Raw genomic sequence first — 13,247 nt, forward strand, 5'->3', positions numbered from 1 at the left:
CCCCGTTAAAGGGTTTTTTTTGGGGAGTTTTTCCTTATCCGCTGCGAGGGTCATAAGGACAGAGGGATGTCGTATGCTGTAAAGCCCTGTGAGGCAAATTGTGATTTGTGATATTGGGCTTTATAAATAAAATTGATTGATTGATTGATTGATTAATGGGGGTCTCTCTGAGTCAGTGGAACCACACAGAGATTTTGGCAGATTTCTGTGTGGGAGTGTGGGCTCCCTGACCACGAGCAAGGTAATTACACGCTGTTAAAGATAAATAGAAGAATATTACCAAAAAGGCCCAGTTGTTGCCTGATTTTAGTACAGTGTACATTTATTCAAAGATCTACAGTACTTTGAGTTCTGAAAGTGAGTCTGAATATTGAAGCCTCACACAGCCAAACGTGAGTTTGTACAATGAGATCTAAAACTGGAAACGTCCACTCGAGAATGAATTAAGCTTTGATGAGTTCCTTAACCTCACAAACGTTACACTGTAGAACAAAAATGAACCATGGTTTTGCAGCTGCATGGACTCTTTGTCAGAGGTGGAACCAAGTCAGTGTTTTGCAGTCACAAATCTCTCAAGTCTTGGCACTCAAGTTCCACGTCAAGTCCCAAGTCAAGACAAGCAAGTACTGAGTCAAGTCGCAGGTCCTAAACTTTTGAGTTTTGAATCCTAAACAAGTCAAAAATGTGCTCTTTACCAAATTTAACGCCATTTTAACAACTGAGTTAAACGTGGATGCTTTTAAAAATCTGTAGCCTATTAATTAGTTGAAAAAGTTTGCTGGAAGTTGTTGCGTCTCTATTTGTAATTTTCGACCTGCACGTTTTGCATACTGTAATTTGCTTTTTGTTGACCAGTAGTTTTTGTAAATAAATGAAATTATCTATAATTTTCTACAGCTGGTGCTCAGCAATGTAACATTGGTTCTTCATGGTGCTCTCCTGCAACTTGAATGAATAGCATTAACATCGGTTGATTCAGGAAATGAAGGGAAATTAATTAATTTGTCTTACACTCTTATACAGTCCTCACTTCTACTACTACTATTTTATCACCTCAAATTTATTTAGGTCTTCGTGGACAGTTTGGGTGAAATATAACATTTCCAGAAGAGCCATGAGCCAAGAGCATGTTTGAAAATAAGAAGCAAAGACCATGGACAGCCCTGCAGCTCTGCATTGAGGAGTGAACTGTCATTTACCTATTTCCACAGCCTGACACATCTTAAGCTAATCCATCCGTGTCAATGCCAGAGCACAATAGCCAAAGCAAAATCTGTGCGATCCATTCCCGTAGAAACAAATCATTATTCGCGGATACTACATGTCTCAATAAGTTTGCTGAGCAAGCTTGTTTAGTAATGTCACCTTGCCCTCAGGCAGATGTCTTGGCTAACTGATTCACTGCTGCAGTTAAAGTTAAGTGTCTTGCCAGAAGCAGCCAATACTCAACAGATCAGTTACCAAAGATGTTATCTAAGGATTACAATATGATCCATGATTGTTACTAAAATGTCCTTTTGGTTTACTGACTACACATGTTTTTTTTTGTCTCTTCCTCTTCTTCTCAGAGGGCTTGAGAAACTTTTACTTGATTACGGATGTCCAGGCCAGAACATGTGATTACTGCTTCCACGTGAAGTGAGAGGTGAGTTGGACATCTTCCCTGCTTAACTACAGGGCAAAGAGTGTGGAGATGGAGGGAAAAGGACAGCTAAATTGGCAGTTAGCCAAGCTGGACATGTTTGAAAAAATGAAAATGAGCGCTTTCAGACACTGTGCTATAAGTTAGGACGTGACAGCACGTTTTTTTGTTTCTTTTTTTATTGTTCTTTCTTTGCATCCCCCGCCATACACACTGACAGAGCTGGTGGTCAAGGTTATTCAAAATGAGACATACAGCAGAGATCTGACACACGTACACATGTGCACTCTCCACACACACACACACACACACACACACACACACACACACCAGAGCACGTACATGTGCACACGCACAAAGCACCCTGCAGCAGATTAAAGTTGACCCTTTGTGCTTCAAAAAGGGGTGTGGCTGGACGAAGGGGCCGAACGAGATGAGGGAGCTGAAAGGTTCAACTTTAACCTCATAAAGTGAGCCCAGCTACTCATTAGTTACTGTAACATCTGTTGTGCAGGGACGATGACCCTGTGGTAATGACAGAAGGACACTCCAATTAAATAAACAGCACTGTCTGTCAGGAATGGAGAGCCGCGCAAAAACCTTCAAAGTCACTCCCAAAGTCTTCCTGTTCAGTTACTCGATCGGTGAACAATCACTGGAACGCTTAAATCATCGACTAAAGTTCCCCTATACAGCTTTGACACACAGCCGTTATCCTCTTCTCTAACTCCCTCTGTAATTTTTTTTGCTCAACCTTTTCATTGTCATTTCTTCAGCACATGAAAACTGCAAGACATAACTGTGCAGGAAGTACTAGGCAAATGAGTCACAAAGAGAGCCTCTAATTATGCATCTTGTGTCTCGAAATGAGGAGTTCATGCAGAGTAGAAAAAGCCAAAGCAGTTAACTGTCTCTTTAATGGGCTCGGACAATTAAGCCAGTCCTCTCACAGTCCTTTCACTGGACTTTCCCCTCACGCTTTCCCCAAAACAGTGGTTTCAAGATGAAAAGGAGAACTCTTTAGCAAGTCCACTAATATCATGATCAGTCAGGGACTAAAGCAGTGCTGCCTTAAACAGCAGCAGGCTGTGCCATAGGCTTTTATCAGTATTGTAGTCAAGAAAGACCACCGAAACCAAAGTCATACCCAAGACCAGAGTGTATCGAGACCAAGACAAGACCAAGACTTTGAGGGTTTGAGACCAATCAAGACCAAGACACAGGCAGGGCAAGACCAAGTCAAGACCAAGACCAGACGCGAGGGAGTCCCACACTGCATGACACGCTTATGATAAAATGTGGAACATGCAAACCATAGACACTCCTCAAATTGATCTGAAACATCCACATTCCCATAAAAACACCCACAGAAAAAAAATGAAGAGTCCCCTTCATCCATCTCTTTACTCTGAGTGTACCACAAGAAAAATCTTAATAAAATAATCAAAAGGCATTGCAGATGTGACTTTTGTGTGTGAGAATATTCCTTTGTTTTCCAAGACTGAGACCCTGGAAAGTCCTGGTATTAACATGAGTTTCTTCAGTTATCCAAACACAAGTGGAAAGCCAAGACACATCGCTGTTCACACCTGTGCCTATCATGCGCCTATCATGCGTCTCTAACTGACCATGTGTGTTCCGATTTTGTTACAGCCCCGTGCACAGTTATAACAACCACACACTTGCTAGCTGCTCTGTAGCTTGCTTGCTAGTCACGTTAGCAGTTGTGTCAGTACAGCTGGTACAGCAGTGTCCTTCCATGGGACAAAACTATGGATGATCACGCAACACTTAGTCCAACTCAACATAAAATACAGCATTAGCCGCTGTTACCAAAACCACCACATGCTGCACTGATGACAGTCCTAGTTGGGGATGCATTAGTGTTTGCAATACAAAAGATATGTGGTCACATGCATCCCAAACCGCCTCAGCAAGTGGTTTAAGTGATCGGATCACAATGCGTCTTGGTGGTCATTTACACTTGTATTTAGCACTGTCTACTTGTGATTGGAACACCCAAAATGCATGTTGATACCAGGTGTTCGCAGACTCCGAGACGTTGAGACAGAGTAAGGATTTAGTTGAGTCCAAGACAAGACCGAGATCTTCAAAGTGTGGTCTTGAGACAAAGACTGATTTGGAGTACTGCAACACTGCCTTTTATTCATTGTTCTTTCCAGGTATTGGCTACCTTAAGCCACTTGACAAATAGAAACAGTATTAGCAAATAAAACACAGTCACCTACAATGCAATAAATCAATACAATGAATCATGGGCTAAAGGCTGGCGTGTGTGTGTCGCCATAAATTGACTCACGCATGCCTCAACATAAAGACCAGGTTTAAAAAACTAGTGTATTTAACCATGGACACTTTTATGACTCATATTCTTGCTGTCTGCAAAGGTGACTGTGATGTAGTGGTGATGGGTCTGGGTTATGCTCTTTCTCAACCTGTATGACAACAGGATGCACCCTCTCTTACATGCAGATTTAAAGATTTCATATCCTCATAAGGTTGCAAAGGCATTTGAGATCGGTGACAACAAGTTTCAGACATACTGTATATCTTATATCAGTGACAATGTGTGTTCTTAATGGATTATGTGGTCAATACAGCACTACTACAATGCATTTGTGTCCCTACTCCTTACAGTGAAAATTCTCCCTGGTATAATTTTAACTCTACTGCTAGCTGGGATGACACTTTTAAAATACTAGGCAAAAAAATTAAATGAGAGCAGAAACTAAACACAAAAGTACTGCTGCTGGCAGCTTAATTTAGCTGAATAAGTTATACACCGAAAAATCTACGCTAGATATTGTAATGCAGTAATTTAAATTCCACTGAAATCACACAAGGAATAAATATAACTTCAGTTAACAACACATTTCAGAATAGAAGCTGCAACACTGGTTGTTTGAAGAAGAAGAAAAAGTAATCTGCAATCTACTGGACCAAACAAGAACAGCAATCACAACGACTTCAGCTCTGCACCCAAAGCCTTACAGAGATGACTAATTTCAACAAGAGTGCAGTCCTTTTAAACACACATACATTGCTAGTCTGCAAGGGCTGCCCTCCTGATCTCAGCTCTCATAACGTTGTATACAACATCTTGTTATGTCTGGATTCTGCCGCACTGTAACAGGTCATTTTCACATCTCCAGTATTCACACAGGAGTATGTGACAATAGTGAAAAACTACACTGAGCTCTGTTACAAATGTAAGGCAACTTTCACTGATTATGGCTGTGTACAAGTATAAAGACCCAGGCATGATACAACTTGTGACAGCACAACATCAATGGGGGTGTAACTAGCCTGACTTTCCTTTTCATCTGCTCTGCAGTTTACCGAAGTCATATTTTCTTTGAGGGTCACAACCATGTGACAACGTAGTTACTCCGACAAAAGTTTTACTCTTGGCTTTAAACTTTAATTGTTATTCTGATTTTGGCCCCATGTCCACTCTCATATAAATCTAAAAATATTGCACACTGAGGCTACTTCAAGCCTTGATTTGACTGCAGGGATCAGGCATGCCTGTCCTACGGTAGCCTAAATTGGTCAGTGCACTGTAAACGATAAACTTAATCACATTAAGAGGCAACTTGACTCTGTTTAAAGTACACTTGCTCATCGCCTGCTCTAAGAAACCAGACTCTCCATCCCAAGACTTAAGTCTCTTTTTACAAGATTTCATCCACAAAACATTATTTATGAGTGGTTTACAATCTGACAGATTTCTTCTTACATGAAGAGCTCCCCAGGAGTCACCAAGTAGGAAGGGTTCAGGGGGATTTATGAAACATGGTTTCAATGCAATCAAGATGCTGTCGTGGCTGGTTGGAGGGAGGAGACTTCATTGTGAAAACTCTGAGGGAAAAGTGGACCACAAAAATGTCAGTCTTACGTCACCATAGAATAGACTAGGATCTATTAATCTATAGTCCTAAAAATATCAGACAAGATTTTTATATAGAAGATTAAAACTAAGTATTTTTTAATATAGCCTGTGTCCACCTCAAGTTACCAGTTACTTTCAGCACTAGCCTACAATTGCCTTATGATAAGGAAGTTCACTTCCTTCTTCTACCCCTTAGATGTTATTATTATTCACAGCCTAATTACCCTAATATAACATTATAGCAACTTTGGGTTCTGCAAGTGCTGTCTACCTATCCTCAAACTACCTTTTCTGGTGCACCACAGTGGAACAAAGCATGGTAAATTATCGGTACAGTCAGATTAACACGCCTTTGACAGAAAGGCGCCGAGCCTATGGGTCCGTGCAGCTCTTACAGTCGGACTAATTTCACTCCATGTTTGCTTTGGGTACAACACTCAACGTACATATTTCCTCAAAACACTTACGGTAACGTATGGGCTAACTACTGCGGTGTCCAAACGAAGGCATTTTTGTCTAAAACTGAAATCATTGCAGCTCTCTCTGTTGACACACTTTGACAGATTCAACTGTTGTGCTTTCAGCCAATCAGAAAACGCGGTTTCGCGACGCAGTGCGTGATGACGTTACGTAAAACTGTTCGGTGACGTTACGTATGTTCCGGAGAGCAGGAAGTGTGATGTGGCTTTGACTCACAACAAAAATGGTAAGCGGTGTTTTTACTAATTAAGTGCTTTTTCTCTTTCACAGCGTATTTTGACCAATAGCTATAACACTCATCCAACATCAAATCTGTCTCGGAACAACACTATGGCAACAGCACATGCTTGCATTCGTTTTAAAGCCGGACGTAGAGTTAATGCTAAACTAGCTTGTTAGCATTGGCTAGCTGAAATAGGCTAAAGGGTTAGCCAACCTAGCTATCACATGCATATTTCTGCCCATTAACATCATTGCATTATACTTTTATATCATCACGTAAGTTGCGGTCGTGTATCAACACGAGTCGTGTGATAACTAAGGCTTAAGTTATCATTATCATAAATTAATGAGTAAGATGAATGCGTGCATCGCAGTGTTTAGGGGTGTGTGCCACGTAGCTGCACTGTAGTTCAAGGAGCATGCATTGGAATGTGTGTGCCGTGCGGCTACATACTGTGGATTGGCATTATGAGGTTGTTGTTTATAAGCTTGCAATAACGGAAGTATTTAAAACAAAGGTGTACAAGTCAGTAGGTAACATACGCCTAATAATTTACCTTACTGAGCTGAAAAATAAAGGATAAGCTGACAGTTTTTTAGAACGTTATTCCTGATCAAAACATGCAGCAACAACAAACACAGCAAAGGAAGTTGGATAATCGCTGCAGGCAAAACTCATATGTACATCTCACTTTGCAAAATTATGATGCAAAATACATGCACTTAAGGTTCAAAATGGTTGTAATGCATCAATTGTGCCAACATTAAAATCGTTGTAATAGTGTAGTGGAATAAGTGCTATATGGGGACAAGACCAATACAAATATTATGTCCTTGCTGCTTTTTTTAAATAATTTTTTTCTGTAATTACTATATTCTACTTTATATCATTTTATTTTTTATTTTATTGCATTATCCTTCAGAAAATGCATGTTTGTCACAAGATATCACACATTTCTGTACATAGAAAGGGAAGATGCCAGAAGGGGCTGCATCAAATCATTACAAAGCCCCTTGGTAGCTTCAGAGTGCCTGTACAGGTAGTTGATAAAGTCTATCAGCATCCTTGTCTCTGTCTCTGAGGTGTCCAGTAATGTTTCCACCTAGCATTTTAACCACTCTTCAAAACTTTACATGACTGATCTGTGTAACAACAGAGCCACGCATTTATACCCAAACAGGGAAGGGATAAATTAGCCAATATAGTGGATGAATTATGATTTCACTATAATCCTCATTTAGAATTACGCCCCATTTACTTACCAAAAAGCTGAAACAATATGCTTTTAATACAAAAAACAAACTCTAAATCACAAATCTACAATTCAGTCTGATGTGCTGTGAGTGTAATAAAGTGGGGTCCTGCAGCTTTTAAATGTGCGACATAGTTTAAAGCCATGTAGGGCAATCTTAGGTCTCTGTTTTGTTACACGGCAGCATGAGATTGTGATTTATCTTATGCACCAATACCTTTTTTAAGGCAGGTGGTTGATCTTGTAAATTGTATGTATAGTATTGTAAGATAATTTTGACTGTCAGTCTGGAAAAACATGCTATCTGCAATCTGTTGTAAAGTCTTTGACAGTTCTGTGACTAACTGGGTCTACACTGCCAGCCCACTTTTTTGTCACACAGAATTAATAGCTTGTACAATAACATTACTTGTGACAAGTAGCTTAACATCAGTGTTATTAAATTAACTACAGTGAAGGCAGCATCTCTAATATTTTTTGACGTATTGCTTGTAAGCTGCACCAGATCGTGTCTGTACTAAATATATCATTCTCTTTCATCCTGCAGTCGGCCATTTTCAACTTCCAGTCACTGCTAACAGTGATCCTCCTCCTGATCTGTACCTGTGCCTACATCAGAGCGCTGGCTCCCAGCCTGCTAGACAAGAACAAGACCGGGTATGATCAGATACTATTACAATGAAGCTGCCAGTGGGGTCTTCCGAGTGATTAATTGACGCCTCAAATACCTTCCATTGTCTCTTTGAATGGGACACGATGTTATATCAGACTGCGTTAACAAATCATTGGAGTGTTAATACACTCACCATCAAAGGCAAAGCCTCAGGGTGGGACATTGGGTGGGAAAGGACATTGGAAAAGACCACATCCCAATCTCATGGTCCCTATAATTTCAGTCAGAGCTTGCTACTGTGTAGTGGCACCGCAATTACTGACAATGCTAAGGCAGTTCTAAGACACACAAATGATTTGCGTTTCCTGTTAGCGCTGTACATTGTGCTCCTTTGCTGTCACCATCAACTTTTCCACTTTCACCAGTTGATTCCAGGCAGTTTACTTCTGTATTGCAACTTTTATTGGAGCTGTTTGATTAGTTTCTGTGGTAGAAAACCTAATTTTTACCAACAAAAAATGTCTGTGATGTAGCTGATTCTCCTGGAGTGTAGAATCAGAATGGAGTGTGTGTATATATGGGTAAGGGATCTCTGTAACTCTCTGTAGCTACGAGGGACTCTTGCTTATTTTTTCAGCAAATGAGAGGCTCCTTATTGAGGCAAGCAAAGTAGCAGAATGCCTAAATGTTCATCATCACTGGATCATTATTATTCTTGGATGTAGAAACTCCATGATTCACTTCTAATAAGTCTGGCACAGCCCATGAACAGCCAGACACACTCTCACACACTTACACTCCTCTCTCTCTCTCTCACACACACACACACACACACACACACCATTAGAGCAGGGAGGGACATCCTCTTCAGACAAACACATGAGAGTGAGTGTGGCAGATGGGATGATTTAATAGTTTTCCCTCTTGATTGATTTGTTGACTGAGACATGAGCTGTTATTTGTGTTGATTTGGTGCCACATATTATGCAAATGCTTCTTGTGTGGTAGGGATAGGCCTCAAATCTGAGGGGAAGAATTTGTGTTTTGTACAGAAAAACATCTGTATGTTGTTTGAAAATAATATTTTGTTGGAAAAAAATAGTCTGCTCTAACTGTAGAAAATGCAACTTTAAAACCTATCATAAGTCAATAAAAGATGATTTCACAATGGGATGCTGACACCATCTGGTCAGTTTGAAACTTGAAGAAAGTTGGCTCTTACACATGTACACTTGCAGACACACACACACACACCCTCACACAGGCCGACAAACACATCAGAAAAGTGAAGGCCTGGAATGCCACATTCGCCTCAGCTGTCATTAGATAATAAGACGTGCCTGCTGTCTCCCTCTCTTCCAATGTGTGCACCCCCTTGCATGGAAATGGACATCTGATGGCTGTCTGAGTTTTGCAGGAGAGCAATTACAGTACTCTTGTAAAATTATAAGAGGTCAGACTAACAGTTACTATAGCTACGACCTTGACTTATCAACACAGCCCTTATTTTAGCTTTTAATATCACCACAAGAGTAATTTCTGTCTTTGTATTTTATTGCAGTTAAAGGACAATTAACTTTTACAAAGCACTAATAAATGGAGGCAACTGTTCAAACGTGTAATTTTTTGTTTTATTTTATCTTTTAGGCTTCTAGGAATTTTCTGGAAGTGTGCCAGAATAGGTAAGCTTATGAATGCCCCATTTTCTTTTCTTTGACATTAGGTCATATTTTTTCTTATAATATGATTAATATGCTGCTTCACGATGTAGCCTTGAACTTAACATATTTTCTTTTCTCCAGGTGAGCGGAAGAGTCCCTGGGTGGCTTGCTGCTGTGTCATCATGGCTTTTAGTATACTGTTTCTACAGTAACAGTCCAAAGAGAACGACGAATGGAAATACCGGGGAAATGGACAGACAACAAGGCATGGACAGTACGATCCTAGAAGCACAACAGGACTTCCGGTGGTTGTCACTTAGATAATGTAAAAACGGAGACCCGTCGCCACTCATTGAGCCACGGAGAGAGAGAGAGAATGTGTCTTGTGTAGTGAGAGGGATGAGCTGATAGCCCCAGAGTGTGTCTAGATCCCTCCACGGACTTCCCAGGTCTGTCCTTGTGTTTGCTAATGTGGAATGTTTACTCCGGATGTATGCAAGTGTGTGTGTTTGGGGGGCAATGCTTTCTGTTATCTGCCATTTAGTTTAAAGGAAAGAAGTCACATTCTGGCATCATTGGTGGGATCAAAATAATACATTGTTTGTCCAGGCATTTCAAACTGATATGTTTTCCCCTCGAGTTTGTCACAATTGCATCGAACAGTTTGAAATGTTCTCCAAAAAAGGACCTTCATAAATGCTCATAACTGTTTGTAAACTGAGGTATAATGAGGTGTGACTTCAAATCATCTCAGCGCCCTCTTTGTAACCTGTTCACTTTGTTGTATCTAGAAATGGTGATCAAATTCCACAGCAAACAAAATGACAGTGTAGTTCTTCAGGTGGATATTTGTCCTGCATAATTGCCTCAGAGAGCTACTGATGTTTTTTAAAGTCAGTCAGTTTGCCACTATTTATTAAAGAACCTTTTTGGAAATCTGGTTTGAGAACGCTGATTTTTGTCATTTTTTGCTGTCGACACCTGTTTGTCTGTTGTAATAATGCCACACTTTAAGATGAAGTGTCATTGATAATGACTTTGAACATGCAAAATACATGATGATAACCTGTCAAACTTTTGTCAATCTTCTCTCTTTACGGGCTTGATTACACATACCGTACTTATGTGACTGCTACTGCAGAGTTAGACAAAGTATTTATTTAGTATAGGTCCAGTTTGTGCATGTGTGTGTTCGGACCTGTGTGTAATTGACAACAGAGTGTAAAATTGAATTTCCCCTCGGGGATTAATAAAGTATATAAAATTAAATTTAAAAAAATTAAATTAAATTAATTAAATTAAATTAAAAAAAATATTTCTTGATTATTTTTAGGTTAAAGGCGCTGTATGTAAGAATGTGGCCAAAACGGTTACTGCACTCAAATTCAAAATACTGCCTCGAGTCGTGTCCGCCCCCCCTCCCCTACAGATTCGAGGTTGCTGGACAGCGGCACCCTGGAGACTGATTTGTTTGCCCACGGGCAGCTGCCGTGGCAGGGCCACATCGCCACATCCTTGATCTTCGGTTTTCCAGCGGACCATTTGAGCAAGTCCGGCTTCTCTGCTGCTAACGCTGCTGCTGGGATAGAGCTGAGGAGACTGCTAATGCTATGTACTGGGACACTGCTAATGCTGCTTGCCGTGCTGCTGTAGCTCAGTCGTAACTGTAACTGATGCTGAGACTCTACTGAGTGTGTGACTGGTAGACGGCGGTGGGTGGCGCAACAGGCCAAAACACAAATTCAAAACAAACATGATTTGCGGACTGTAAAAAATTTTTTTANGACATATTAGGAGGATTTTATGACTATTTGCTTTAGATTTCTTACATATAGCTCCTTTAAGAGGAAACTATAACCTTAAAGGAACAGTGTGTAGGATTTAGTGACATCTAGTGGTGAGGATTGCAGATTGCAGCCAGCCTAAACTTCTCCCATGTGCCAAGCGTGAACTCACAGTTAGGATCCCTTCAGTGATTATTGTTCTGGAGGTTTTTTACTGGGAGCCAAATCATCCAGAGGTCTCTTCCACTTCAAAACAAATGGGCGAGGTGATTAAAATCGGTACAAACATCAAAAACATGTTACAAATGTGTTTCTGGCGCTGTTCGGCGCATCTCAGACGGATGGCTAGCCCAGCACCTGCTAATGTGTGCCCACCTTTTTTTCCTCTGATAACTTAAGATCCAGGTATTCAAGATGTTCTTACAGGGAGTCAGATTATCTGCAGAGGTCTCATCCGTTTGTCCATTCTGGGCTACTGTAGAAAAATGGCGGACATGGCAGACTTCGCACTCAATGTAGACATAAACGGCTCATTCTAAGGTAACGAAATCCAAGGCTTCTTGGTTTCAGGTGATTATACATGAATGAAAAACTACTTGTGTATATTATACTCAGTTTCTGCCAATATATCCCCTTAAATCCTACACACTGGACCTTTAAGTTATCGGTGCATTGGGTCACATCCGCAGTGTAGTGCTCATGAAGTGAGCTGGACAGTGAAGAGTTTACGATAACCTCTTCTATAACCTCACAGTCAACACTCATCCTCACAGGGTTTCCTGCACAGAGCTGTTAGCTGATTGTACCACACAACATGACATCCCCAGATACTGTCTGGTATTATTTCCTGTTATGTGCACTTGTAGCGTAAGCTGTATTCGAATTCAGAACAGGGTTTACAGACCATTGATGTAATGCCTTGAAGTATTGGACGAAATTCAGGAGACTGTGGAGGACATGAGGAATGTTTATGAAACGTTACAACCATGTGTAATTGCTGATTTAGATGACAAATCCTCTCAAATTCATATTTTAACTGAGGACAACTGTGGCAGCATAAAAGCAGAATTCCAGATAATGTGACATTATTTCAAACACCACATCTAACAAGCTTAAATTATATGATTCCTATGAAAGCATTGTGGCAAGTTTTGACTATAGAACATAATGTCTGACTTGATTTATATGGTCAGCCACAAAAAATTACCAATTTATCAAATCTGACATGTGCTCTTTGAGGAAATAGTACAACTGCATTATGGGTTTGTCATGAGGAGCTGGAAGGAAACTCATAGAGGTAAACACTCTGTTATTCAGAATAAAAACAATCCCACACACATTTTTCTGTCTTGTGTGTGGCACAGATTTAAATACAGGAGGTGACTTGTTGACACACTCACCTCTGATACTGTGATCACTGATGAGTGTCCAGATCCCAACACCCCCACACACAGCCCCTTGTTAGGGAACGTGGATCCCATATTGGTGTGCATCCGTTTTGGCTCTCCCAGGTTAAGATAAAGCATCAAGTGAAGGCTGCCGGTAAAGTTGTGATTATCAGGCAGTGACGCAGATACAGGAGACACAGAGGAGCAGGAGGCTCTCAGTCATCTGCTGCTATCTTGGGAAACAGAGATACTGGTGAACTGGAGGGACTGGGTCAATGAACCAAGCTAATG

The 13,247-nt window shown here is 40.6% G+C and overlaps 2 protein-coding genes across 3 annotated transcripts in view; one reads left to right on the top strand and one right to left on the bottom strand.

The window, feature by feature from the left end:
- The window catches only part of LOC126394132 (DNA repair protein XRCC4-like), a 37,450-nt gene extending 31,298 nt beyond the window's left edge, over window positions 1–6,152 (bottom strand). The window contains exons 1-2 of one of the 2 annotated variants that reach the window (XM_050050770.1): window positions 6,023–6,152; window positions 5,403–5,524 (exon numbers count right to left, since the gene is read on the bottom strand). The gene's annotated coding sequence lies outside the window, so the exon portion shown is untranslated. The remainder of the gene's footprint in view (window positions 1–5,402; window positions 5,525–6,022) is intronic. The other variant, XM_050050769.1, reaches the window with a different exon arrangement.
- On the top strand, window positions 6,146–10,720 carry tmem167a (transmembrane protein 167A). Its single transcript, XM_050050773.1, has 4 exons — window positions 6,146–6,261; window positions 8,058–8,167; window positions 9,771–9,805; window positions 9,926–10,720. Exons 1-4 carry the CDS (start codon window positions 6,259–6,261, stop codon window positions 9,994–9,996), a joined length of 219 nt encoding a protein of 72 aa, XP_049906730.1. The 5' UTR covers window positions 6,146–6,258; the 3' UTR covers window positions 9,997–10,720.
- The last annotated feature ends 2,527 nt before the right edge of the window (window positions 10,721–13,247 follow it).

Source organism: Epinephelus moara, chromosome 8 (genome assembly GCF_006386435.1).
Source record: "Epinephelus moara isolate mb chromosome 8, YSFRI_EMoa_1.0, whole genome shotgun sequence".
Classification (NCBI taxonomy): domain Eukaryota; kingdom Metazoa; phylum Chordata; class Actinopteri; order Perciformes; family Serranidae; genus Epinephelus; species Epinephelus moara.

What these genes read in the sequence shown, in the direction of transcription:
- tmem167a (XM_050050773.1), top strand. An exon ending in CTAGACAAGAACAAGACCGG is followed by an intron (nt 8,168 to 9,770) that starts GTATGATCAGAT and finishes TTTATCTTTTAG; the next exon opens with GCTTCTAGGAATTTTCTGGA. An exon ending in CTGGAAGTGTGCCAGAATAG is followed by an intron (nt 9,806 to 9,925) that starts GTAAGCTTATGA and finishes TCTTTTCTCCAG; the next exon opens with GTGAGCGGAAGAGTCCCTGG.